The sequence below is a fragment of the Peromyscus leucopus genome, chromosome 14 (assembly GCF_004664715.2).
Source record: "Peromyscus leucopus breed LL Stock chromosome 14, UCI_PerLeu_2.1, whole genome shotgun sequence".
NCBI classification, from domain to species: domain Eukaryota; kingdom Metazoa; phylum Chordata; class Mammalia; order Rodentia; family Cricetidae; genus Peromyscus; species Peromyscus leucopus.
This window is the reverse complement of record NC_051075.1, coordinates 9934257-9959455: the sequence shown is the minus strand read 5'-3', so window position 1 is coordinate 9959455 and position 25199 is coordinate 9934257. Positions and strand designations below refer to the sequence as shown.

Sequence of the window (25199 nt, the reverse complement as noted above, 5' to 3'; positions counted from 1 at the left end):
ATCCATCAAAAGTACCCCCACCAAGGCAGGATTCTTAGGAACCCAGTGACCATGGCAACCCCACCACATGCACGTTTCTTACATGTATACTTTGAGGACAAGGTCATCCTTCGTCTCTCCCGTTAGGAGGTCTGCGATGCTGAGAACAGCGCAGCCAAAAGGTCGCCGATACTGAACACTGCAGGCATTCTTTTTCTCTCCGGCTCCCATCCGACCTGTCCAGTTAATAAGGAACCATGACCCATGAAGACATGCAATTAAATGCAAGCTAGATACAGACACAGGTACAAGACAGGCCACATGCAATGGAACAAGGTGCTGGCAAGCAAATGCCTTCGGGGCAATAGCAGACTTCACTTCAAATAAGGACTCCTGTCTAGTCACCTAGCTGTCTGACCTTGAGCGAGAGGCCTAAACTCTGAGCATGAACAGAACACAAGAAACATGTAAAAACCCAAAGACTGGGAAGCATCTTGCTTTGATGACTTATGAAAACATCCCATAAGGTATAAATCATTAAGGATAGTCGTCGTACCCATTTCATTTTCTACCTTAAAAACAGTATATTAAAAAACCATTTCAAAAATTTCAACTTTTGTCAGCTGTCCTGGGACATGACTGTAACCTCAGCACCTGGAGGGCTGAGACGAGCTTCTGAGAGTAATGCCACCTTGGGCTGTCCAGCAAGATCCTTTCTCAAAAAAACAAAAACAAAAACAAAAAACCATAAAGATTCACATCTGGAAGGAGTCAGATTGGAGACTCTGAACTTAGCATGTTCAAATGATCAAATGCATATGTCCCTCCCTTGGGACACAAGTGCTTTCCAACTCAGTCCTGTTCCAATATTCCTGGGGTGGTTCTGACAGTTATAAAATTTTAGTTCATTTAAAATTTTCAAGTTCTTTTTAAAATTTTATTTATGCATGTGGGTGCTTTACTGGCATGCCTCCCTGTGCACTACATGGGTGCAGTGCTCTCAGAGGCCAGAAGAGGGCATTGGATCTTTTGGAACAGGAGTTATAAACAGCTCTGAGCTACCATGTGCGTGCTGGGAATCAAATCCAGGTCCTCTGGAAGTTAAGTGCTCTTAACTACTGAGTCACCTCTCCAGCCCTTGTTGAGCATCTTAATTCATGCTATGGGCACATTGCTTCTTATTAGTATTTAACTAGCAATCATTATTTTTGTAGACTATAAACAGAGAGCATGCTAGAGCTGAAATAGTTAATAGAGTTAACAGATGGAAATTGGTAAATTCGTCTACAGAACTCCAACAGGTCCATATTTTATTTTGCATCTGAGCAGCACTCTACAGTGTATCAGGATGTATCTGGCACTCCCCTAGTCTAATATTAAGTAGGAAAAAAAGACGTCATTATCCAATTTGGTGTTTATCAGTCGGTCTTTCTTTTTTACTATCCCTCTTCCTCTGGTATATGCACTATAGAACATGAAGCAAACGCTGTAGAGGCGCGAGACTGAGGAGCCCTGCCCTGAGGAGCCCTGCCCTCACTGGGGAAGACACTACACTGATTGGCTACAGTTGGCTTTGCCTCTCTAGTCCTTGGACACAGTTTGAGGTTCTCTTTTCTGGCTCTGTGGGCACACAGAGCTTTGGGGCAATCACAATACCAGAAAGATTTGATGCCAGTCTTGGTGATCTCAACTGTAAGACTGATGATAACAATTCAGTTCTGGCTGGTTTCCAGAAAAATCCTCTAAATCAGAAGAAAGAGTGGAGGGAGATAAAATCCTGAGCAACCAGCGAAGCACCAAGAAGGAAGCAGAGAGGTTGGTAGAACCTAGTATTCTGGGATGAGCAGAGGTTCAAAAACTAACTCCTCTTTTTGCTCCCCTCCTCTTCCTTCCAAATCAAGGACCTGGCCATAAATACCCAGAACTGAGGCGTTACTGCTTTTGGTTTTGGCAGCCAGTGAGGGTCACTGTGCCCTTTTCCTAGTAAAGCAGGTACAAGTGACATTCTATAAAAAGCAAGAAGCGTCTGTCCTTGACAGATAATAATCTTCTCCTTAATTTCCCTGCATCAAGAACACAGGCAGATAAGTCTTAACCCTTCTTGAGTGCTTTACTTCAGTTTCATTTCTGATCAGTTTCTAACCACGGAACCAAAAACTACTGTTTTGCAAGGATTTATTTGACTGATAGGGAGTAGGGATAGGTAGTAGCTCCTACTTCAACATTTATTTTGATGACTTATGATGGTGAAAATATTGTGAGGGGGAAAAAAAGACAATCGTTAACAAAATACTCTGTATTTGAAAGGCCGCCCCAGGATATTACAGAACCAAAGTGGGTGGCATCCTTGACAATGACTCTGTAAATGACGACAATGCACCACAGGGACTCAAGCTTTGATGATTGTTATCCTACCACACCAAACTGGCATGTACTGTCTAGAATGTTCTCAGAGCCAGAAAGCTGGGGATAGATTCCTTGTATCAGGGAGGTGGCATTAATAGAAAAGCTATGCCATCTACACCACTCACTTCGTGAGGTGCCATGCTGGGACATGTCTGCTTTTAGAAGAGTTTCATGTAGAAAAATGAAAGAGAGTATCCCCTCTCTACCAAATACTGTTCTGTAAGATATGTATAAATACATTCTGTAAATGTTTTCATGATCAGATCATATTTAAGAAAGTAAGAGTTGACACCGTTAGAGAGGCATATTCGTTTCTCCCTGTTGGGTTTCTCGGATCCTTGAATAGGCTGATGATATTACATGAACTGAAAAACATACAGTTTCTACCATCTCAAAACCCCTTTCTCATGTAATATTCCATAACAACATTCCATACCGCTCTGTGGTTGATACGATGCTAGTTGCTACACAGATTTCATAAAGCTTGGAGAAAACTTAGCTTCTAAAAAGTGATTTTTTCTAGTATTACAGACTGGGATTGAAAGAAAAATACATGTTTCAATCAAATATTGGGGGTAGTAAAACACAATAAAGTATTTAACAATTTGTATTGAAAAAGATAAAAATTCTATTTGGTGGGAGGGTGAGATCAAGGAAATCAGAGAGTAATTCCTAAACTCTTAGCTTCTTGGATTAAAATTCAGTTCTAGACATAAAGCTATACCAAGCCACATAGAGACCCTTTGGGTCTTGCTCCCAACAGTCACAAGTACTGAACTTACCAATTCGGATAATGTGCACAGTGATGTAGATGTCCTTCCTGAGGTCACTGCTACCTAAATCCTAGTGAGAAACAAAGGCTGGTTATTTTAGAATTCTATTCTGTGCAGCAATACTCAAAGAGCTTTGTGTGTTCTCTTGCAAACAAGGATGAAGATACACATAGACATCCTTAATGGAATGCTTGGGGCAGAAGGACACTGTTCAAACCCAGGTCTAAAGATGTCCCTACTGCTGATTAGCCCAGGTAAAGGAAACACTTATGAATAAAGACCACTGTTAGAGCATTGCTGATCAAGTCTCATACTCATTCCTTCTCTAAGCACTTAAGGAGCACAGCTAGTGCCATGCTAGGCCCAGTCACCACTACGCTTTTGCAAGAGTTTCCCAGAGTCACCAGTGCTCTAATAGGTGTGTTAAACAGAGTAAAAAACACAGTACAGGGAGCAAGTCAACTGTGATTGATGACAATCAGAATCCCAGCCATTGCACTCTGTGAGTGATTTAAGGCATGTAAACAGAATTATGATTTTGTCTTTCAATAACTTAATTCTCGTAAGCAATAAGCACAAGGTGCACTTACCACAAAGAGAGAGCAGTGTCGTTCGGGCTTATCCGGGGCTTTGGGAAGCCCATTTCTGTTCAGTCTCAAGAAAAATCTCTCACTATAAGGGAAAGATAGTTGAATACTTAGAAAATTATTTCATATTTATCTTTTACTAACTGTTCTTCATCTGAAAGCTCAACATTGGAAAGCACCGAATACGACAAACGTTTGCTTCATTTCTGGTAGAACTGGCAAAGCAGTAATGGTATAAATGCATATGCAAAAAAGTAAGTTTTCCAGTAATAGGCTGTTTCCCGGGCAGTACTATCACTGCTATTATTCCAAACAGTAGAAGACAATGCATGACGAGAGACAGCCCAATCCTTCCTGTGTTTAGATCCGAGATGCTTTAGTGATTTACTTCTTATTGCTTAATTTAAATTAAGAACACAATGGCTTTGTAGTTCATGGTCTTCTACGTCTATTCTTCAAAACACAAATAGAAGTTTCAATTCATGAAACCTGAATTAACTTTGATCTACAAACAGAGCCTATATTTGATAATACACTGTCACCTAGGTTTATAGCAAACACAAATGACTCACTTTGTAATTCAGCCAGTAATTTAAGACTATAAATGTTTGTGGATGCCATACATATTAAAGGTTATGTATGATAATTTATTTATGGTCAAAATTAAAATGACTATCTACCCAAGAAATATTAATACATCCACTATCTCTAGTTTTAAATCCCCCACTGAATTTCAAAATCTGATGGAAGAATCAAATAACTGGTGCCCCAGGCAGAGAACACAAAACCAATATCCACTGAATGGGAAATGATGACATGATGTGGCCTTGGCTGCTGCAGGTTTAGCTTAGTGAAGAAGCATGGAAACGGGTGCTTAACATTAGCACAAGGCTTATAGCCTATCAGGTTTGCGCATTACATTCATCACCGTATCCCTGCCTTAAATAATGGCTCTACTATCCAAATACTACAAGGGGGAAATGAGAACCATAAACAGATCTCTAAGGGAGGATATGGGTTTCAATTTACAACGGTCTTACAACACTTCTATTCTCTTTTGTGATATATATCTAGATGGATACATTTAACAGATTCAACTGCCTGGCTAACCTCATCATTTTCTTATATTATGCCTATTCTTGACCTCACGTGTGAGAAAGGGCAACCAGTACACATTTCCATGGGGCCATTTCCATCCCTCTTAGTCAAGCTTCTTCTAAGAGCAGGTGGTCAACACAGCGTGAATGGGGAGATGATCAACTGCTGCAAGGTTCTTCAACTGAAATGACAGTTGCCGTGTGAGTCTGAAATGCAGGCCAGGAAGAACAACTAACTGATGATGCAAAGTGAAATAAGTCTCGTCCAATGCTCATCCACCATATACATACACATATATGTATGTATGTGTATATATATGTGTGTATATATATACATATATATAAAGGCTATAAGCTCTCTTAATAATACAAGAAAATTCATTGTTATTTCAAACTTAAGATATGATTAAAGGAAGTACATACAGTTTCATTTCACAACAAGGGAACTACACTTAAATAGTCATATTAATTGTCACTCCTTTGAGGAACTCATCATTTAACAAGCACTCTGCTAATATCTTCATATGGACTGACTCATCTTATACACCTCATGCCCTCCAGAAGGATGTACTAACATGCTGCCTACTTAACTGATGGGCACACTAAGAAAAAAAGTTTTGTCCAGAATCAAAGAACTAATGTGACTAAGAGCCCTATCTGTTGTGTTTGTTGAGAATCTTCACTCCTCATTCGAAAGTTAGAGTTAAATTATTTTCTATTCTACACAAATATTGGGAAAGTATTTCACTAATATGGAAAAAATAAACAATTGTGGTGGTGAGCACTTGTGAGGCTGAGGCCAGAGGATCACCATGAATTTGAGACTAGCCTGGGATGCAGGATAGCTAGGGCTACATAACAAGCCCCTGCCTCAAAAATCCAAAACAGAGAGGGCACAGTCATCTGTGTATCTGGGATCATCATGTGGCACTCACTGTCACACCAGACCCCAAGGTTCAGACTAATTTTTACCATGCCTTCCCAGTGCCTGCAGGGAGGAAAGACTCACTGATCTCAAGTCAGCGGGCTACAAAGCAATTCTTAGTTGAAATTTGCTCCCTTACAACTTGGTTTGTTTTTCTCAATGGAAAATATGACCTGGGACATTAACAAAGACAAAACTTCCCAAGGATTAAAGAACATGATTTTATTTAGTCAAAACTGCTAAGGTTTAAGCAGTCTTAAGGTTTAAACGATGGTGTTGCTTAGCTTCTTACTGATCCATCACTAATGTGCAGTTACTAGTTACACCTTAGCTAACAACACAAGCAATGTGAGTACATTGCCCTGGTCCACATCCTAGACAGTGTACCCCACGTCATATTGTGAATGGGCTTCAGTGGGAGGCTCCTTCTTCTCTTCACTAAAACACTTGAGAAAATTTTGCACTATATATTATGATTTATCTTCTGAAGATGATGTATATCAATAAATCTAATATGCAAAAAACTATCAGACATTTTACATATTAAAACCTCATCTTTAACACTGTTAAAAAACTATTCATTATCTGCAAGTTTCATCAATATTTGGATAAAAATGTCTTCTAAAGAATTCTGTTTCAGAAAGAGATCCTTTTTGCTCTGTCACTATTTTAATTTTACTCGTCTAGACAGAATCCTGATTATGCAAGTATTATACTATATCATATCCTGTTCCAGAAAGAACATCAACACATACTAAGCCAGCAATGTATCCTTTAGCTTAAGCATGCCTTAGAGGGGAAGATAAAAATAGGTTCAAAATGGGTACTACGAAGCAATAAGTCATTTGCAATTTATTAAAAACCAGACAGAAAATCTCCATGTCCAATAAAAAAACAGTCTATTCATTTGGTGACATGGTGTTAGTTTACAAAATCAGTTTCTTTCAGCTTTAGTGATACCACAACTACTTCTTCAGCAAATCGTTTTGGAAAAAAAAAATGGCCTTCAGCAATCCACTTTAGAATCTTTGAACTATAATTCTCTCCTCTCACATTTATAGGATATCATAACATCTGTTTTCTGAGCCAGGAGAGAAACCAAACAAGCCAAAGCTAGTTCATTTTAGCACATCTGGCAGTCTCAGGACAGTTGCATGTAAAGGCTAGTGGCCGCACACAGATGTGTTTCTAACCTGCTATTTTAGGGTAGTTTTTGCTGCAATCCTCTAGTGGGTGTGATAGAGAAATAATTAGTATTTTATAAACTTACATGTGTTTTACTAAAAGATGCGCATGACTCATCATGTAATTTCTATTCCTTTCTGCACCAGAAGTCTGTGGGTCTGTCTTATACTAGGAGCAACTAGAATATAGGTTTGTAACTGGCAACATTGACATCTTCAGCTTCTACCAATGACTTGGCCGTCCTTGACTAGACTAAACAATCTTGTGAGGGAAAACAAAACTGAAAACAAAGAATTTCAAATATCTGGAAAGCTTCAATACCCTCTCAACATTCCCTTTCCCCATGAGGCCTGAAAAATAAGTTTAACCTGGAAGACATACAGAATTTCCCAGCAACTTTTCAATCAATGGTGCCTCACCTAATGAGCACATGGCAGCTCTGAATTATAGATCATTTCACCTTCCCCTCATACATCTTTATTACATGAAACAGGAGAAATAAAATGCACTGTGGTAGAGTATTTAAAAAGTAAATATAATACAAAAAAAATTCAGGGGGGCTGGAGAGATGGCTCGGAGGTTAAGAGCATTAGCTGCTCTTCCAGAGGTCCTGAGTTCAATTCCCAGTAACCACATGGTGGCTCACAACCTTATAATGAGATCTAGTGCCCTCTTCTGGCGATCAGGCATATATGTAGACAGAACACTGTATACACAATAAATAAATAAATTAAAAAATTCTGATTAAAACAAACAAACAAAAAAATTCAGTAGCAAAAAACCCTACAGGGACATGATGTTTTCTAATGCTTTCCTCTTACAGATTAAACAAATGAATTTGTCAGGAACATTGGGAAATAAGAGTTGATATATTATCAGTAGAGAAAAAAACATTATTTGACTTCCTTTTCTACTGTCATGTTCTCCTAGAGGGAGAACTAGGAAAATTTAGAATCGTCTGAGTTCTATATGTGAACCATTATAAATCACAACTATAAATTCTACTGACTAATTCTCTTTGCAAATAAAGAACAAATCATAATTATTATTTATAACCTACCTTCATCTAACAATGTTATGAGGGGAAAAAAGACAATGAAAGAAGAATATAAATAAGCATCCATGGCAGGGTGCCTGGGTAAAAGTAATGAAGGAAACTATGTACTTTGTGCCAGACTCTGTAATTTAAGCTTTACAAAGATCTCATTTTAATTCCCACAACTGCCCCACTGGGTAAGAACTATTATCATCCCCATCTGATAAATGAGAGAGCTAAGGCTTGAGATATCAGGCAAGTTGCCCAAAGGTGTATGAGTAGTCCAGGATAGAGCCATCCTATCAACATCCAGAATCTGAATGGAGAGGCTTGGCTATACACATAGTGGTACCCTGTCTTTGACAGAACAGAGAAATTAAAGAATGGACAAAGAAGAGTAAGACCATGTTACAGGGAATAAATGTTTTTAAGAAAAAATTTAAACATGTTTATTTTTAAAAGTTTAAAAATGCTTGAAAATGAATGAACCTTAAAAAAAGGAATAACTTGTGTTTGTGAAGGTTATGTCTATGATTGCCCACTCAGGCGAGCTACTGAATTCTGAGGTACTAAGTAGAACTCTACAAATGAAAAGTACATTTCAACAGTCAGTTGAGTGTAGGTGTCCTTACCGTGACACAAAACACCAGGAGAAGCACCTTAAGGACCTGAAGTGACTATGACACCTTTCCCCCTCTCAGCAGGATGCTTCTGGCCCCACTCTCTTCCTCAACCTCTCTGAATCAGGAACCTTTTGGTTACAAAGTCTGTGTCTGAGGTCCAGGAGGCAACCGGAGCAGATCCGAGAAGCTCCTTTGGGGGAATAGCATAGGTAGCCCTCCCAGTGGGTATTCCTCTATAAAATGCCAAGAGCAAGGCAACTGCAGCTTGTAATGACCAATGCCAGGGATTTGATACTTTTACATGACATATATTCTTATATTTCAAAGAGATTTATATTTTATAGAAAGATTTTATATTCTCCAACATGGATTCATATTATTACTCCGTGTCACCTCTCTCACATAAAAATCAAACTGATCTGAGGATTTAATGCATGTCAAAGTTATACAACATGGACTTTATTCCAAATACAGGGAGTGATTAATATCTTGGGTTGAATCAAGTAGTACTAAAGATCATGTGTTAATTAACCTATAAAAATGACAAAGAACACTTTAAAACAGTTTTGGATAAGTTAAACCATTTGAAACTCATGTATAGTCCCCAAAGTTAGAAATAGTAAAACAGAGGAGACATTTAAAGGGCGAGGTCTTTATAAGCTCATTGGAAAACCAAAGGAGGTGTCCTAATCTTTTATACTCATGAAAACCAGCCACAGCAAATCCAAACCAATCCTCAACATAGCATTTTAGAAAATGCAAAGCTACTTGTCTTAAGTTTGGCTATGTTGTGTGGTGGTAACCGTTAATACCTATTCTATAGGACGGAGGGGTGAGGCTCCAGACGCTGAGGAAGAAATGGGGGGAGCCCTGAGAGGGGTAATGGCATAGCTCAACAGCATGGACTTTAAAGCCTCCATCTAGAAAGCAATAGAGTGTAAGTGTGAGCGGGTCTCAATGGCTTCCCCCTTTTCTCAGTGCTTCTTGACTAACAGTGCAAAATGCCCAAAGGTTTAGAAGAGATTCCACACCAAAATACTACAAAATGCTGCACTAAGTACTCCAACCTGGCATAAGGTTTGCTGCAATAAAGACAGTTAAGAAGCAGGAAATACAGAAAGCTCTGCCCTTCCTCAATCTGCCTAAAAGCAGGACACTGACTTATAAAGACCAAAGGTACCAGCCTCCTCTTCCACCTGGGAGAACAGTGCTCAGCAATGAAGACCACAGTGGACCTTTGTGGACCTGGACACGGCAGCAGACGTGCCACGCACGCCACTTTATTAACCACCCTTTGCCATCCCGCAAATTGTTGTCCCTCAGAAACTCACTGCCTTCCCTGGTTTGGTCACTTCTCTTAAAATGCAGCTTGTTTTTTAAAGATGCTACGTAAGCTGGAATTCAAGGCCCCCTCTGAGAGTTGTTCATTCCCTGGCTATGTCCTATGTATAGATTAAATATTCACCACCACCACCACCACCACCACCACCACCACCACCACCACCACCATCATCATATTTTTGAGACATTATGTTGCCATGCTGTCTTAGAACTATGCAACCCAAACGGGCCTCATATTCATGATTCTCCTACTTCTTTCTGCCTCCAAGTGCCTGCATGAAAGATGTGTGCCAACCCATCCAGTTCCTCTCCCTCCAGTTCACCTTTCATCTGTAACAAAAGACTGAGAAGAAAGTAACCTCCTCCAGCACAATACCAGGCAGAGAGCTATAATGGTACCCTTTTCTTCAATGAGTTACAAGAGCACTTGAAATGGAAAAGCATAAACAGCATCATGACAGGCTGAGGTAACGCTGCTGCCTCAGGTCGCTGTGGAAAGTGGACAGGAGGTGTGGAAGCAGCCCCGAGGTACCTTCTGGACCTTGGCATTTGGTTCTCATGGGTAGATGAAGGATGGGAGACACTGTGTGTCAATGACTGTACAGTGGAAGGAGAGGAGAGCCGTTAGCCTTCTTATCTAGCATCCCCTTATCTGGTTTGTTACTACTTTCTCCTGTAATGCCCAATTCCTAATTAGGAGATCATGATTTATTACTTACTACAGTGAATGCCTGAAAACATTTCTCCATTAAGGAGCCCTTTTAGACCCCAAAGTCCAGGTCTTAACACATCCCAATCGCTGTCTTTTATGGCTGTCTTAAGTGGCCATAAACAGGCTACAAAGTTCCGCTATCTTAAGGACAAAGACTTTCTCCTTTTCTTCCCTAAGCACAGGGCCAACACCAATGACAGGGCTTTTCTGTGCAAGTCTTACTAGATAAGATCATTAGTGTGCTAATTTTAAAACTAAAGTAGCATTACAATCATGATTTCTTTTGATTAAAAAGAAATGGAGAAGGGAACCCTAGATACAGACTGTGCATAGCCCAGTCCTTTAACTAAGAAAGAAGCAGACTCTTGTTAACAGCCAAGGCTAGATTCACCGAATACATACCTGCTATGGAGAGACTGACCAAACAATCTGGGGCTTTGTCAGGTAAGGGAGCCAGCTGAATGCTACATGAGAAGATGCATTTGTAAAGTCTAGCTAAGATCATTGCAATTTTAACTATCAAAATCCATCAATTTTTACCTCTCAGCATATTCTTAAACTACATCATGCTATTTTTTATAATTAAAAAATGAAACAATACTCTCTAGGATGACAATTTTCTATGATAAGAAGAATCCAACTCTCTTACAGGGATAAATAAGCAATTGCATGTCTACTGTTTCATAGCACCAGCACAAATGCCAGACTAAAAAAATAGTTAGATAATGATGATGATGAAAATATTATCATTATTATTATTATTATTATTATTATTATTATTATTACTATTATGGTTTCCTGACAAACAGCAATAACTCTAATTTTAAAATCTTCAAATTTTCCTCTTGTAAAATTCTTAGGGAGATTAAACACTTTATTACTAAATGAAATGAGGGAAATATATACCAAGGATACTCTGCAAAAGGACTTCAACATCAAAATGAATAACTCCAGAATTGTCAAGTGGGATTATGTGAAATTAAAAGGTTCTATATAGCAAAGACGCAATCACCAGACTGAAGAATAAGGAACAATCTTTGTCAACTACACATCAATCAGGGGACTGATATCTAGAGTCCATAAAGAACTACATACCACAAACCCCCAAATTACCCAATCATGGATAGACTAACGAACTGCACAGAGAGTTCAAATGAATTTTTTCCAACACCTGTAGACATCAGTGAAATGTACACTAAAACTGTTTTACAATTCTGTGTCATTAAGAGTCAGAAGAGCCCAGTCAGAAAGAAATGACCAGAAGCAATGTTAGCAAGGATGTGGGGAAAGAGGAGGAACCCCGATACACTGATGGTGGGAATGCAAATTGTTAGATGCACTATGGAAATCAGTAAAAAGGCTTTTCAAATGTTAAAAATATAACCATCATGATCCTGCCGTACCGCTCCTGTCTAGACACAGAGGACTTCAAGTCAGAGACACTTGCACATCTGCGCTTATTTCTGAACTAGTCACAATAGTAAAGAAACAGACCCAGCCTATATGTAAATCAACAGATGAATTGTACACTACGAAATTAAAAAAAACAACAACAACAAATACCACACGTTTATCTCATTTGCAGAATTGAAATTTAAGTGTGGATAGAAATGTGTCCAAGTGTGCGCAGGCCTCTCTGCATGTAAGTCATGAAACTAAAGAGTAGGAACTGAACAAAGGGAAAGAGAATAGGAATATGTGCGAGATGAAAGCAGAAGCAGCAGGAAAGTCGGGCCAGCAAGAACGAGGAGGTGAGTGATGGCGAGGGCGTTGAGGAGGAGGTGAATTAGAGAAAGTCTAATCACGCCTGTATGGGAATGCCATCGCCAGACCTGGTGTTTGAATTCTGACTGAGAGTGAATGGGAGGGAGCCCCTGGCGTTAGCCTGTCTCCAGAGAATATGCTGGAGGTTCAGCAGGAAGACAAGTTCGGAGCAGAGGAAGCTGAAGTGGAGTACGGGTAGGACCTGGGTCAAGACAAACAGGGCCCGAAAGTAGACGATCTGCGTGAAGAGGGGGTGTCTTATTCTTTTGGGAAGTCACAGAACCTGATCACTGTAAACACTGTGTCCTTCACCTTCTTTGAGGGAGAAGTTGATCTGACACATACAGAAGTTACTCTGACTCCCTGACATGCCGTCTTCTTAGTTAGGAAACCATGTTTCATAAGGAGCAGAAAACAAGTAAAATCAAAACTCTTTATAAGTACTTTGTGGTGAAGTAAGCATTTAAAAACAAATAAAAAATAAAGGTTAAGAAGCCTTAAGTGAAAACAGAATGATTAAATAAAAACCCATGTAATTCAAGTCCCTGAAAACAATAAGTAAATCTTTAATGTATTTTTTTAATCCCAAAAATATGTTCTGATTTTTTTTTTAATCCTCAGAACATCCTTTTGGGTTTTAAATTGTTTTTATTTTTTATGAACATTAAATCCAGGATAGGTATGGTAGCACATGGCTGTAATTCCAATACTCTGGAGGCAGAGGCAGGAAGATCACTAGGAGTTCAAGGCCAGCTTGGTCTACATAGCAAGTTCCAGGCTAGCTAGAACTACACAGTGAGACAATCTCAAAAAACAACAAAATGCATATTGACTACCGTACTTTGCATGATTTAGAAACTGTCCTTAATTTTCTCAACATTTTAAACCTAAGTAGAATATGAGATTTGGGAAACCATGGTTTTTACATGCTTTCCCTAGATGAGCATTTGCCCTTAAGGAGGAAGCTACTTGCTGGCTGACTAAACGCATGAATGAACAAACTTTAATAATCGCATAGTAATGGTGTGAAATGCACATGCCTAACTGGCATAAAGTAAACACACGGTGCTTAACTTGTAATCCAAACCTTCCAAGTGCTTCGGGGAGAATGCCAGGCTTTTATCTGATGATTTTTGTATACTTTTGAGCATGACAGTGTTTGCCAATGATGGCTCCCCAGAGCCAGGTCTGAGAGCATAGCGCTGATTAGCCCAGTGTAACATGAAACACCTCTCCTGATGTGCTGAACACTCTGGCTCTCTTAGCAAGGAGCACATCCCCCGTGGAGGGGAAGGGTGAGAGCCAAGATTAAGGCACTAATGCATGATCTTTTAATGCTTTGTAGCAACAGCAGGGCAACACTTAAAAGCTTCCTTTAACTGTATCACCCCCTCCACATACACACGCCCTGGGTAAGTATGCTGCAAGGTGCTGAGAACATAAGGATGATGAGAGGGTAGTGTCACACCATTAATAATCCCTTTGCCAGTGTCAAATCCTCCTGCAACATAAACGGCACTGAATACCAAAGAAGCCCTTGTGAAGTGGTTACTATATGCAATGTTGACTTATCCTGAAGAGAACTCGGGAAAAATAAATTATTCTGAATTCTCAACAGAAAGTAACAAGGGGGTAAATGAAGGAAGACAGAGATGGTCATAATATTGGCCGGTATTACACTATCACAATACTAATCTGCTAGTGATTTAAAGAACATGAACGGGATAAGAGGGCCTTCTAGTCACCTTGTAGAATATTCCATGACTTAAGAGAGGCAAGCTATGTGCCTGAGTGCTTATAGCCAAAGAAAAAGGGAAGCCAAATCAAGTCTGTGAACTTTGTGAGCTTCTGGTTTTCCTGCAACACAAGTATTTCTAGCCATTCACTAAAGATAAATAATCAGTACTATATTTATATCAAAAAATGCTACGGAGAAGAGGGGTTCAGTTATACCCTGTGTGTTTTAGATCTGAATAAACCGTTACCTCGGTCACTTTCTTTGAATTTGGGTCTCCCCCAACAGCTTCCTTAAAATCGCTACCAATAAAGGCAACCAGCATTTGCAGGGCCCTCATCATCGTTTGTTAACGTGCGTGCGACACAAGAGTGAACTAACTAATGGGGATGAAGCACAGATCTGATTAACTCAGCGGTGAGAACAATCCCCAGCCCACGAACCTGCGGGGACGATCAAATGGCGGGGAAAAGGGGGAGAGGGGAGCGGGTCTGCTTCTCAACAAGAGGCTCCAGGGAAGGTCCCTGTGGGTCACTGCTGGACAGACAGCCCCAGTGAATCTGTGCCAACATGTCTAGACACGGCAGGAAATGCCCTGGGCCAGATGGGATGGTTGATACACAATTCAAGAAGGGTCTCCAATGCCTCCTCCATCTATTTTTATCCCGTGCACTGTGCCCCTTGTTAGTCTGGCTGGGCACTTCCCCTACACTGTTTCTGTACTTTGGAAACTTTGTGATACGAACACTAGGCCTACAATCTATCAAAGTCAAAGCACTAAATATTCCTAATTTATGTAAAAATGCAGATATTGAACTTGTGGGTAAACTTCAAATGATGTATTAAGCAAGACATGCTAGCACAGGGCACAGGGAATGAAAACCCTTAAGGATCTACTAACCTCATTATACACTTCCATACACACACACAAATAGTATCCTTTTCTCCTAGGCTGAGCCAGATAAGACCTTACATATGTCAGTCTCCAAAATGAATTATTGGAAGCTATGAAAGCAATTTCATAGACTCTCCCCACCTGGACACAGGACTCCCAACTTTCTTATTCTGGTCCTCACTGTGGTGTTTCAGGATGCAATCCCACCTCAGACTTCTGATCACCTTTTCTTGAGCACCCTGGCTAAGGTAATATGGGCTCCATATTACCCGTTTGCTAGTAGGTCTCTCTAAACTTTAACTAACTGCAATAGCATAAGCAAAACATCCCCAGTTTCTTGGAATGTGTTATTTCCCCAGGAATGCAAGGGCAGCTACCACACAATTCAAGCTAGGATAATGCATACTTCCTGTTTGGGTTTAATAAGCCTCCTCATCACAGCCAGGGGCCGCTGATAAACTACTGGGTACTAAGCAACAGCCTATGAATTTAACATTCAAGAAATCCCATTAGGAAAGCACTATTGTCTTCATGAAGTCTAACTAGGTTAACAGCTATAAGAGAAGTGAAATTCCATGACCAGAGTGGTACAGCAGAGCCAGGATTTCCACCCAGATCATCTAACCTCAGAGCACGGCCACTCAGCCACAGTGAAAGGGTGTAAAAGACACAGGTGATCTGTGTCTCACAGACAGGTTCATAGCCATTTCACAGTTCAGTATGAATCTGAATATTTAAAAAGCCTGTGCTTTACCAATTGTATTCAGTACTTCCTCTCCCTTAAATGACAGAATTGGACTGAATAAAGCATAATTGTAGGCGAAAGAAAGCATCTATGGAAATGAAACCTTTCAAGAAAAATGAGTTTAACTGCATGACAGTAGAAAAAAAAATCCAACTTCAGAAAAGTATGTGAAAAGGAATCAGCAGAAAGTAAACTTCATCTATGCAATTACTAGAATTAAGCACAGCCTGCTGCTAAATTCTCAGCTAATAGCCCATGCCAGCAGCTGGTACGTATGAGCAGCCTTCAGTGGCTAGGGACCAACTGGTGGTACTCAGGCCTTGTTAAATGCATTCTCTGATGAGACCAAAATAAAGGAATGAATTAGTCCCAAGACAAGATTCCAATGGTAATTAATGAAGGCTTAGAATACAGCAGTAAACAAAATAATGAAAATTTCAAGTCAACCACTAAACAATGTCAAGTTCACCGGCCAGGATTATTTACACACTGATGCAGATGAAGCAGCATGTATGAAGGCAAGGGAAGTATTAATATAGAGTTGCACAAGCCTATGTAAATCACCACACTATGACTCTTTGTATTCTACTCGGTGCAGGAGCCGATTCTTAAATGCCAGCTAAAGGAGATCGTATGGCATATACTGTCAGTTCCTTCTCTGTAAACAGTTACAATTCTTATGCCTAATCCTAAGGCTCAGATAGTTCCCATCCAACACCCTCACCTCTTCCTTTCTCAGGGCTAATCTCCCATCTGCAAACTCAAGTCTGTTTCCTGATGCCCTTCTCCCAAGAAGCCTGCAGACATCAGTGATTTCCCCTCTCCCTCTGTGTGGCCTCTTCATCATTAAGGGATCCTTCCTGTCCAGTCTCCACAAGCTCAAGCTTCTACTACTCAAGGTCTTAAAAGAATGAGCCCTACACAGACCCCTTGACACTCAACGGTAATCATAACTTGACTGGGAAAAAACAGCACATTAGGAATATTACAGACATGAGTGTGGAGGAGAGATGGAAAATATTGGTTCCTATACAGCATACCCTGTTAAAGGACCAGCTTCACTTGACTTTGGGCAAGGACTGTAGGCTGCATCATCTACAAACAAGGGAATATTGGTAGGATAGTCCTCATACGGCTAAGTCAGGAAATATTTTTAAATGAACTTAGAACAGTGTTTGGCATACGAAAACCATTATATAGGTGTTTGCCCCATGACTATAATAAAATAAGATACCAAGGATGCAGAGGGCAGACCCTCTCCTTGCCTTCCCCAGTCACACCTTGTGGGATGAGGAAATCAAAGTTCCAGCCAGAACTAAAAATATTTTGCTTATGTGAAGCAATGTGGCAATCCTATTTTTTAAACAAATAATTCTCAACAGAAAGAAGTTGTGTGAAGGTTATATTGGCCTTAAATGAATACTAGTCTGTAATTTTCAGTAGGTTCTGGACTGGTGTGCTATCCAAGTAAACCAGAATGATGGAGTGTAACGTAGGCACGTGCTAGCCAGATGCTGTTGGAACATGCCTGCATCCTTACTGGTGTTTACAGGAAGGAGGGTCCATAACATGATCAGAGGCCCAATCTTCTGGGTAGTCCTCAGGAAGATTCAATAACTGTTTAAAAATCTAAAAATCAGGTTTCGTAAACAAAGCCACAATCAAATGATGATTGATGGAAGCTTGAAGACATCTTCCTTTGCTGGAGATATTACACACTTCACTATTTTGCTGAATGAGATAGGTAGGTGATATCACATGTTGGCCTCCTTTGTACTGGATGCCTGTGAGAAGACAGAATCTGAGCTTTTGGCCCCTGGCAGGGATTAGCAGCTGACACTACTTCACTTGTCTTAAGGTACCCCGAGAAAAGCTGGTGAGGTTGCTCAGAGGTGAAAGTACTTGTTCCACAAACCCAGTGACCCGGATATGACCCTTGAAAGGAGCGTAAGGATGGAAGGATGCTGTGGGATATTTGTACAGTGGGTGAAGATGCATTGCTGTCATTGGTGTAATAAAAAGCTGAATGGCCAATAGCTAGGCAGGAGATACAGGCAGGACTTACAGGCAGAGACAGAACTCTGGGAAGAAAAAAAGGAGGAATCATCAGCCAGACACGGAGGAAGCAGGATGGGCAGTGCGGAGAAAGGTAACATCACATGGCAGAACGTAAATCAATAAAAATGGGCTAATTTAAGTTATAAGAACTAGTTGAGAACAAGCCTAAGCTAAAGGCCAAGCTTTCATAATTAATAATAAGTTTCCATGTCGTTATCCGTGGGCTGGCGGTCCCAATGAAAAAGGACTCCTACAGAAGGAGAGAGCTAATTCCTCAAAGCTGCCTCCTGACTTGCACATGTGTGTCGTGATGTGTGTACAACTCCCACATACCATGTAGAAACAAATACAATCACAAATTCTTTGGGCTGGCTCAGTGCTCAGAGGAAAAACTGCTGCTAAGCTAAAAAATCTGATTCTCTTCCAGGGACTCACATGGTGTAAGCAGAGAATGGAGGAGAGGATAAACTTGACAAGTGGTTTTCTGACTTCCCGTGTGCCATAGCATGCTCCCATGAATAAAAAAAATGGAAAAATGTTTTGAAAGAATCCCCTGAAAGGATTCAACTTCAGAAACCAACTTCTGTAGCACAGATTACTTCTGGAGCCTTGTGCTAGTTTCAGTATTAGTATTATCAGTGATGACATTAAAACGCCATGTGAGAAGAAACTCATGGTGCTGATTGATTTTGTCAACTTGACACCAACTAGAGTCACCTAGGAAAGCTCCACTGAGGAACTGTCTCCATCAGTCTGACCTGTGGGCAAGTCTCTAGGGCGTTTTCTTAATGGATAATTGACACAGGAGGGCCCAGCCTGAGAGGGATTGTGCCATCCCGAGGCAGGTGGCCTGGCCATTTGAAGAAGTAGCTGAGCAGACAGAGGAAAGCAAGCCAGCGATCAACTGGTCTCTGCTTCCGTTCCTGCCACCAGGTTCCTGTTTGAGCCCCTGCTTTGGTTTCCTTTGATGATGGACTGTAACCTCTAAGCCAAAGAAGCCCTTTCTACCCTAAGTTTCTTTGGGGCCTGCTGTTTATCACAGAAACAGAAACCAAACTAGGATTCCCACAATTCTCTAAAAGCACAGTTTACGTCTGTAGTTCTTTCTTCTGAAACAATGCAATAATAGAGTGAAGAGCCAGTACATTAAAAGCTAATCAGTAAGTTACCCATCATGTTTAGGGTTATAAGTACATTAAAAATAAACTTCACACATATTTCCTAGAAAATGAGGGAAATAGTCCTAGATTACCTTCTGTTTATGAATCAGTATGTGTGGCTTAGAACTGCTAAAGATTATTTTAATAAGTACTTTAGAAGCATTGTACAAATGGACCACTACGTGTGATTCAAGTAATTCCATCCTAATTCATAATTTTAATGTGAATTTTTAATTTAAAATAAAGTGCTTTATGCTTCAATTCAAAATAAATATAGTTCTCATAAAGTCTCAGTAAGAGATCAAATGTTTGACTGGATACACAAAATATAACATTTACTCTAATTCTTTTCCTAAACATTAAAATCTGGGCTAGGGGTCTCACTTAGCACGCACAAAGTCTGAGATTTGATTCCTCACACCTCAGAAAAACCAAAACTTCTAATGAAAAGCTTGCCATATAGTAGCACACCAGGGAAGAGTCAGCCCTGAGGATGAAAACAGCACAAACTTTGTCCTGTTTCACAGTGCTGATACTTCAACTGAAGCATCTGCAAGCATGAAGTTCTTCCTTGATATCATCAATCCAGACACAGGAAGATCCACGTTATTATTTACTGTCAAATTGAAAGATGAAATGTGCTGACTTCAATAAGTAAACATTATACCATAAAGAACTTTTATCTTCTTGGCATTATCAACACAAAGTAACTAAAACAAAACTGGCTTGGTACTGGGGCCATCTTTCATTTAAGCCTACTTAGGATTCTATAGACCTTTTGATTTCCCAGGAATTCTCAAATCTATCCAAGCTTAACGGAAATACCCAGAGGGTAGGTAAATCAGAAACTTAGAGCTCTATAAATGAACTGAGGCGGTAGACGAAAAATGTATCTGGAAGCATGCCAATTGTAAACATCCGCCACGGTTACATCAAGAAACTCAAGTTCTGTGTCACATGCCATTACCTGATTGGGCGATTCTCTTTACTGTCAAAGAGTGAGAAGATGACCTCCAGCTCCTCTCCCAGGTTGGAACACATGAGGCTCTTCATCTGGACAAAGAGGTGGTGACTGCTGGCCTGCACTGGGGTGTCTTTCTTCCGATGTCGATGCTCCATCTGAATGATACACACCCCAGGAAAAACACGATCAGAGCAGACTGAAGAAAGTAACGGCACAAAGCTGTGGTGTGATGGGGACTGAGATAGTAAAATTTCTTCCAATGCTAGATTCAGTATCTAATCTAAATTTCAAATATTCTTCTAGCATCTGTGTTAAGATGATCAAGGGCTCTTGCTTTAAGATTTCCTTTAAATTTTAACCTTAAGATGATATCAACTCAGGGCACAGATCTGGGAGGGAGGAAGTTCAAAGGATTTCTGCTGATACCGATCAGCTTTCAGGATGAGAACAAACCTGTCATCCTAGAGAACAGACAAGAGAGCTGGCCTGGTGGTGCAGTTTGTAATCCCAGCTGCCTGGGAGGAAGAGGCAGGGAGATTTCAAGTTTAAGACCAACCTGCCCACAAAGGGAGTTCAAAGGCAGACTGGGCAACACTTGCTGAGACACCTTCTCTCTCTCTCTCTCTCTCTCTCTCTCTCTCTCTCTCTCTCTCTCTCTCTCTCTCTCTCTCACACACACACACACACACACACACACACACACTCCCTAGAAGAGTGATGAAAGGGGAAACATATTGTCACTATAGAGCCCCCAAAATAATTTGATTGGAGCCTGGGAAGGCCAAAGACTCCTTGGAAAACTGTCCCAAGCAAAGTACTAGGGAAGGAGCAAGAATTCCGGTCTCTCTACTAGAACAGGACTTGCTGATTTGATTGTAGTGACAGTTCAGGTTATTTCTTCTTGTAATTCTTTGGAGGCTGATAGGTAAATACTTCCAGAAAACAAAACAAAACACAAAGACAGTGAGAATACCATGGCAATGTAAAAATTTGCACAGGCTTCTAATTCTCTATTGCCATGCACATACTGGCCCAGCTGCCAACTGCTGCCAGTCTACTCAGCCCTTGGATCTCTACCTGAGAAGCAGTGATGCAAGAGAAGACAGCCAGGAAAGGATCTGGAGATCCTGGGCACTAACAGAGTGGGAAGTGGTGAAGTAAGGATTGTATGTTCACTTTCACATCATAGACTGCCAACTGTTATCCCATCTGAGACTCGTGGTGAAGAAAGGATTCATTCTAGCACTAGGAATTTGGACTCTATGGCCATGGGCAGTTGTTAGTGGTGAAGGCACACTGCCACATTTCTATATCAGCTACCTTTTAAGGCTGGTAAATAGAGTTTAATAATACCAAATGACTGGCTAACTTTTTACAATTGACAGCTGTTAAGTGCAATTGCATAGCATCATCAGAAAGTTTATGCACTTCTTTTATTATGAACTATCTAAAAGCAAAAGATCACAAACAAGTAACCCACTAAGTAGATCTTTAGTCACCTCATACTCACCAGGCACACTGGCAGGGGAAGCAAAATTTTCCCCGGTTTCTATGAGGTTTGCTCTATTTTGTACTTTCAAAATTCTTGCACTCTGGCAAAAGACACATCACATGCTCATAAAACTAAATCCCTTTAATTCAAAAGGAAGTCCTTTCCCCTGAGAATTGCTACTCACTTGCTGAGTTACTTAGAAACCTCCACATATGTATAGTCTAGAGTGGAGCACAGCACAAGCTACTCCAAAGACATGAATGGCTACCAAAGGCCAGAGTGGGAGCCAGACACAAATGTCCCCTGTAAAGAACTGACCTCCAGGAGGTGTCTGCTCTTGACCTCACAGAGTACAAAGCTTCCAGCATCAATCATGGCATTCAGTATGAATCAACAGGAAAAAAATCAACTCCCTTACTCATGCAAATAATGTAACAGATCTAGAGCGGGGTTCTCAACCTTGACTGCACTTCAGAGTCACCAAGAGAGCTTTTAACAAATACTTAGGCCCAGGTCCTGTCCCAGAACAATTAACTGGGAATTTCCAGGGGGTGGGGGCTTCTCAGGAGCTGCAGTTTTAAAGGCTCTCCGGGTGGCTCTAATGGACAATGAGGGTTGAGAGTTATTGATGGAGATCATATGTGGAGAGCTGTGAATCACAGCAGACCGAAAAAAGGGATAGCTGCATCTGAGGGGTAATTAATTACTGTCCTGGAACCTCCCTTGCATGCTATGAATAAGATTCTGTGCTACATGCCCATGGAATACACCCTTGTGTCTAGTACTCCTTAGTACACAGTCTCCACTTGCCCACCATTCTCCCAGATCTGGGATGAATTTGGATTTTAAAGGGTTATGATTACTTGCTTATCTCTTGGTATTTTTGAGGAGTGCTAAAAATATCTCGGTGAAAAAAGCATCTCAGTAATGAATTAAAAGGCATGCTTATACTTTGGGAGCTGTAACCTGATGGTAGCAACACAGACAATAACCCATGGTAAAATAATGTACAGCTGCAGATGTACCTGACAGCCGTACTGCATCCACTGATGCCTGATATTTTAACTGTACCATTTATTAGGAGAAGAAACAAATCCACTCCAAAGATTTCATTCACTCAAGCTGGCATTCCTCATGTGCTACATTAATTCCTGGATGAGTGGGCTATGTCCAGGTTTCTCAGTCTTGGTGGAGGGAGATGTAATGGGCTTTGGTGTGTATAGCAACCTCTAAATGGACTCTCTCTACTGCTAACCCTTGTTGTGACAACCAAATTCTGTCCTCAGGTCAGCCAATGTCAAATGTCCCCTGGGGTGGGGGGGAGTAAAAATCCTTTGGGAACCACTGTTTTCTATTTGGCAACCACTGCTCTAGACCACTAAGAACTGCTAATAAGACAAGAGGACCTTACAAACATAAAATGTCCCTGAAAAGATACTCTGCAGGCCCAAAATAAGCAGAGATTCTGGCCAGTTAGCTTTTCTTCATAGCAGAACTCAGATGTGGCCTTTGGCAATTCAACTTTTGCAGGTAGATATGTGCTTTCAAGGTAAGGTTTAGACTTTCCCACCTCAGATGGGCCTAACTGGGTGACAATGGTCTGGGAACAGGGCTAGCAAAAAACAAAACCAGGACCTTTCTCCCCAAGGTACAATATCAATCTGGAACTTGTGTTCCAAGTGTGATACTGAAAGAAGAAGAAGGAGAAGGAGGAGGAGGAGGAGGAGGAGGAGGAGGAGGAGGAGGAGGAGGAGGAGAAGAAGAAGAAGAAGAAGAAGAAGAAGAAGAAGAAGAAGAAGAAGAAGAAGAAGAAGAAGAAGAAGAAGAAGAAGAAGAAGAAGAAACCACCATTTTTTTCCTGGGGACATTTACCTTCACCCCAAAGTCCTTGATCCAAAATGATAATATACTGTCAACCTTCATGGTCCTTGATCTAAATTGATAATACTCTGTCAACCTCCATGGTCCTTGATCTAAAATGATAATACCCTGCCAAACAAAAGCAAGGAACTGGTGATGGAACCCCAACTCCTCTCCCTGGTGAAATCAAAGGCAGGCAGTTGCTGTCAGGTTGCACAAAGGGAAAAGAGCAGAGTGGCAGGATGCCTGATGGAGAGAGGACACAAGAGGCTTGAGAAGAAGAAAAATAGCTGCCTCCCAAAAAGAACGTGTCCTTCTGACATTCATGAACACCAGTTCTCTTTTGGGGGGCTAGCATCCTTATTTAAAAACAGGAACATGGAATTTCTACTGAGGAGACATTACGTGTGTGTGTGTGCGCGTGCGCACAAAAATTACTATGTTTTATGTTCCTCGTCTGTAAAGAGATGATTTTGGACCAGAATCTGAGCTATAAAATACCACATCACCCCCTTATTGTCTTTCCCAGAAATGGAAGAATTGCTAATCCATCAGGGCCTACATGAGATCCTAGACTCTCAGCATCATTGCCGATCAGGCCACCACCATCAATAAAGTCCAATGTTAATAGAGGTGAAATCAATTGACACCCTATATACAATGCTGAAAGGAAAGACAGAGGCAGAGTTATATATAGAAATTCAAACTAGGGAAAATGTATTGATGGCAGGCATTATTAGTTGGTCATCAAATGTTTCATATCTGTAGCTAAATCTCCAGGTCCAACTATTCTCTGCCAGAGAGAGATAAAGGCAAGTGTTGTGTGGAACTTCCATGGAGACTTAAAGTAGCTTAGTCAACTGCAGTGAACCTTTGTCCTTGCAACTCCACAGAGAACAGACATAAAGGGTACAACTTCTGCATCTCTACTGTACTTTGAGATGCCCTTGCTGTTCAATGTCAAGTACTACATGGCAAAAATACGTCTGCAGCTCTGTGTACATAATTTAGCCACAACCCAATTGAAAATTTTCTGCTTCTACATCATTGTAAAATTACATTTGTATCAGGTCTAGGCTGCTATTATCCATGTCATTAAACTCAGAGGAACCTAATGCCTGGATTTAGCACATATGATATCAATTATTTTTGCCATGTTGCCTCTCTAATGAAGAAGAACGGAAGGTGAAAAGGAACGAAGCCTGCCTGCATGCTTAGGTGTTCTTCAATATGTCCCCAGGAAAGGCAATCATAATCAACATGAAAGAAGTACTTGGTTACTTAGCACATGAAGAAACACAAGGAGGTGAAGTACTAAGCCTGACAGTGCTGAGTGGATAGAGGTTGACAAGGCAGTTGTTTGGAGCTACAATCCAGGGTGTGCTCACAATACCAAATGACCTCAGAATCGCGTACTTGGTGCTTATGAAGGGAAGCACTGTGCTCGATTATGAAGGGCATAGGCCAGGGAAGAGATGGCAGTGCGGCCTCAGGACTTAACACGGAGGATTTTAAATGAGAAAATAAAATAGGTAAAATCAACGGTAAAGACATAGCATTAGATTTGACTGATTTAAAAAGGCAAGGAGCCATGAGCAACAAATAAAGAACACAGATTACATTTGTTTTAAGAGTGGTAAGTAAACCTGGGGCATGCTCACTGTGTTCTTTCCACCTTCTCTTTCTCCCTCCAATCACCTTCCCAAACTTTTTAAAGAAAGTCTCATGTAGCCTAGGTTGGCCCTAATTCCGTGTAGCCACAGATAATCTTGACCTTTTGATCCTCTGCCTCCAACTTCCAAGGCTAGGATTGCAGAGTCATGTGACAGCCCGCCCAATTTATGATGTGCTGGGGACAGAAC

The 25199-nt window shown here is 40.7% G+C and overlaps 1 protein-coding gene across 4 annotated transcripts in view; it reads right to left on the bottom strand.

Moving 5' to 3' along the window:
• Positions 1–25199, bottom strand: part of Dock4 (dedicator of cytokinesis 4) — a 409351-nt gene that overhangs the window by 186077 nt on the left and 198075 nt on the right. For all 4 annotated transcript variants that reach the window (XM_028872268.2, XM_028872271.2, XM_028872270.2 and 1 more), the window contains exons 8-11: positions 19989–20140; positions 3749–3830; positions 3168–3228; positions 83–215 (exon numbers count right to left, since the gene is read on the bottom strand). In XM_028872268.2, coding sequence (XP_028728101.1) covers positions 83–215; positions 3168–3228; positions 3749–3830; positions 19989–20140 — 428 coding nt within the window. The remainder of the gene's footprint in view (positions 1–82; positions 216–3167; positions 3229–3748; positions 3831–19988; positions 20141–25199) is intronic.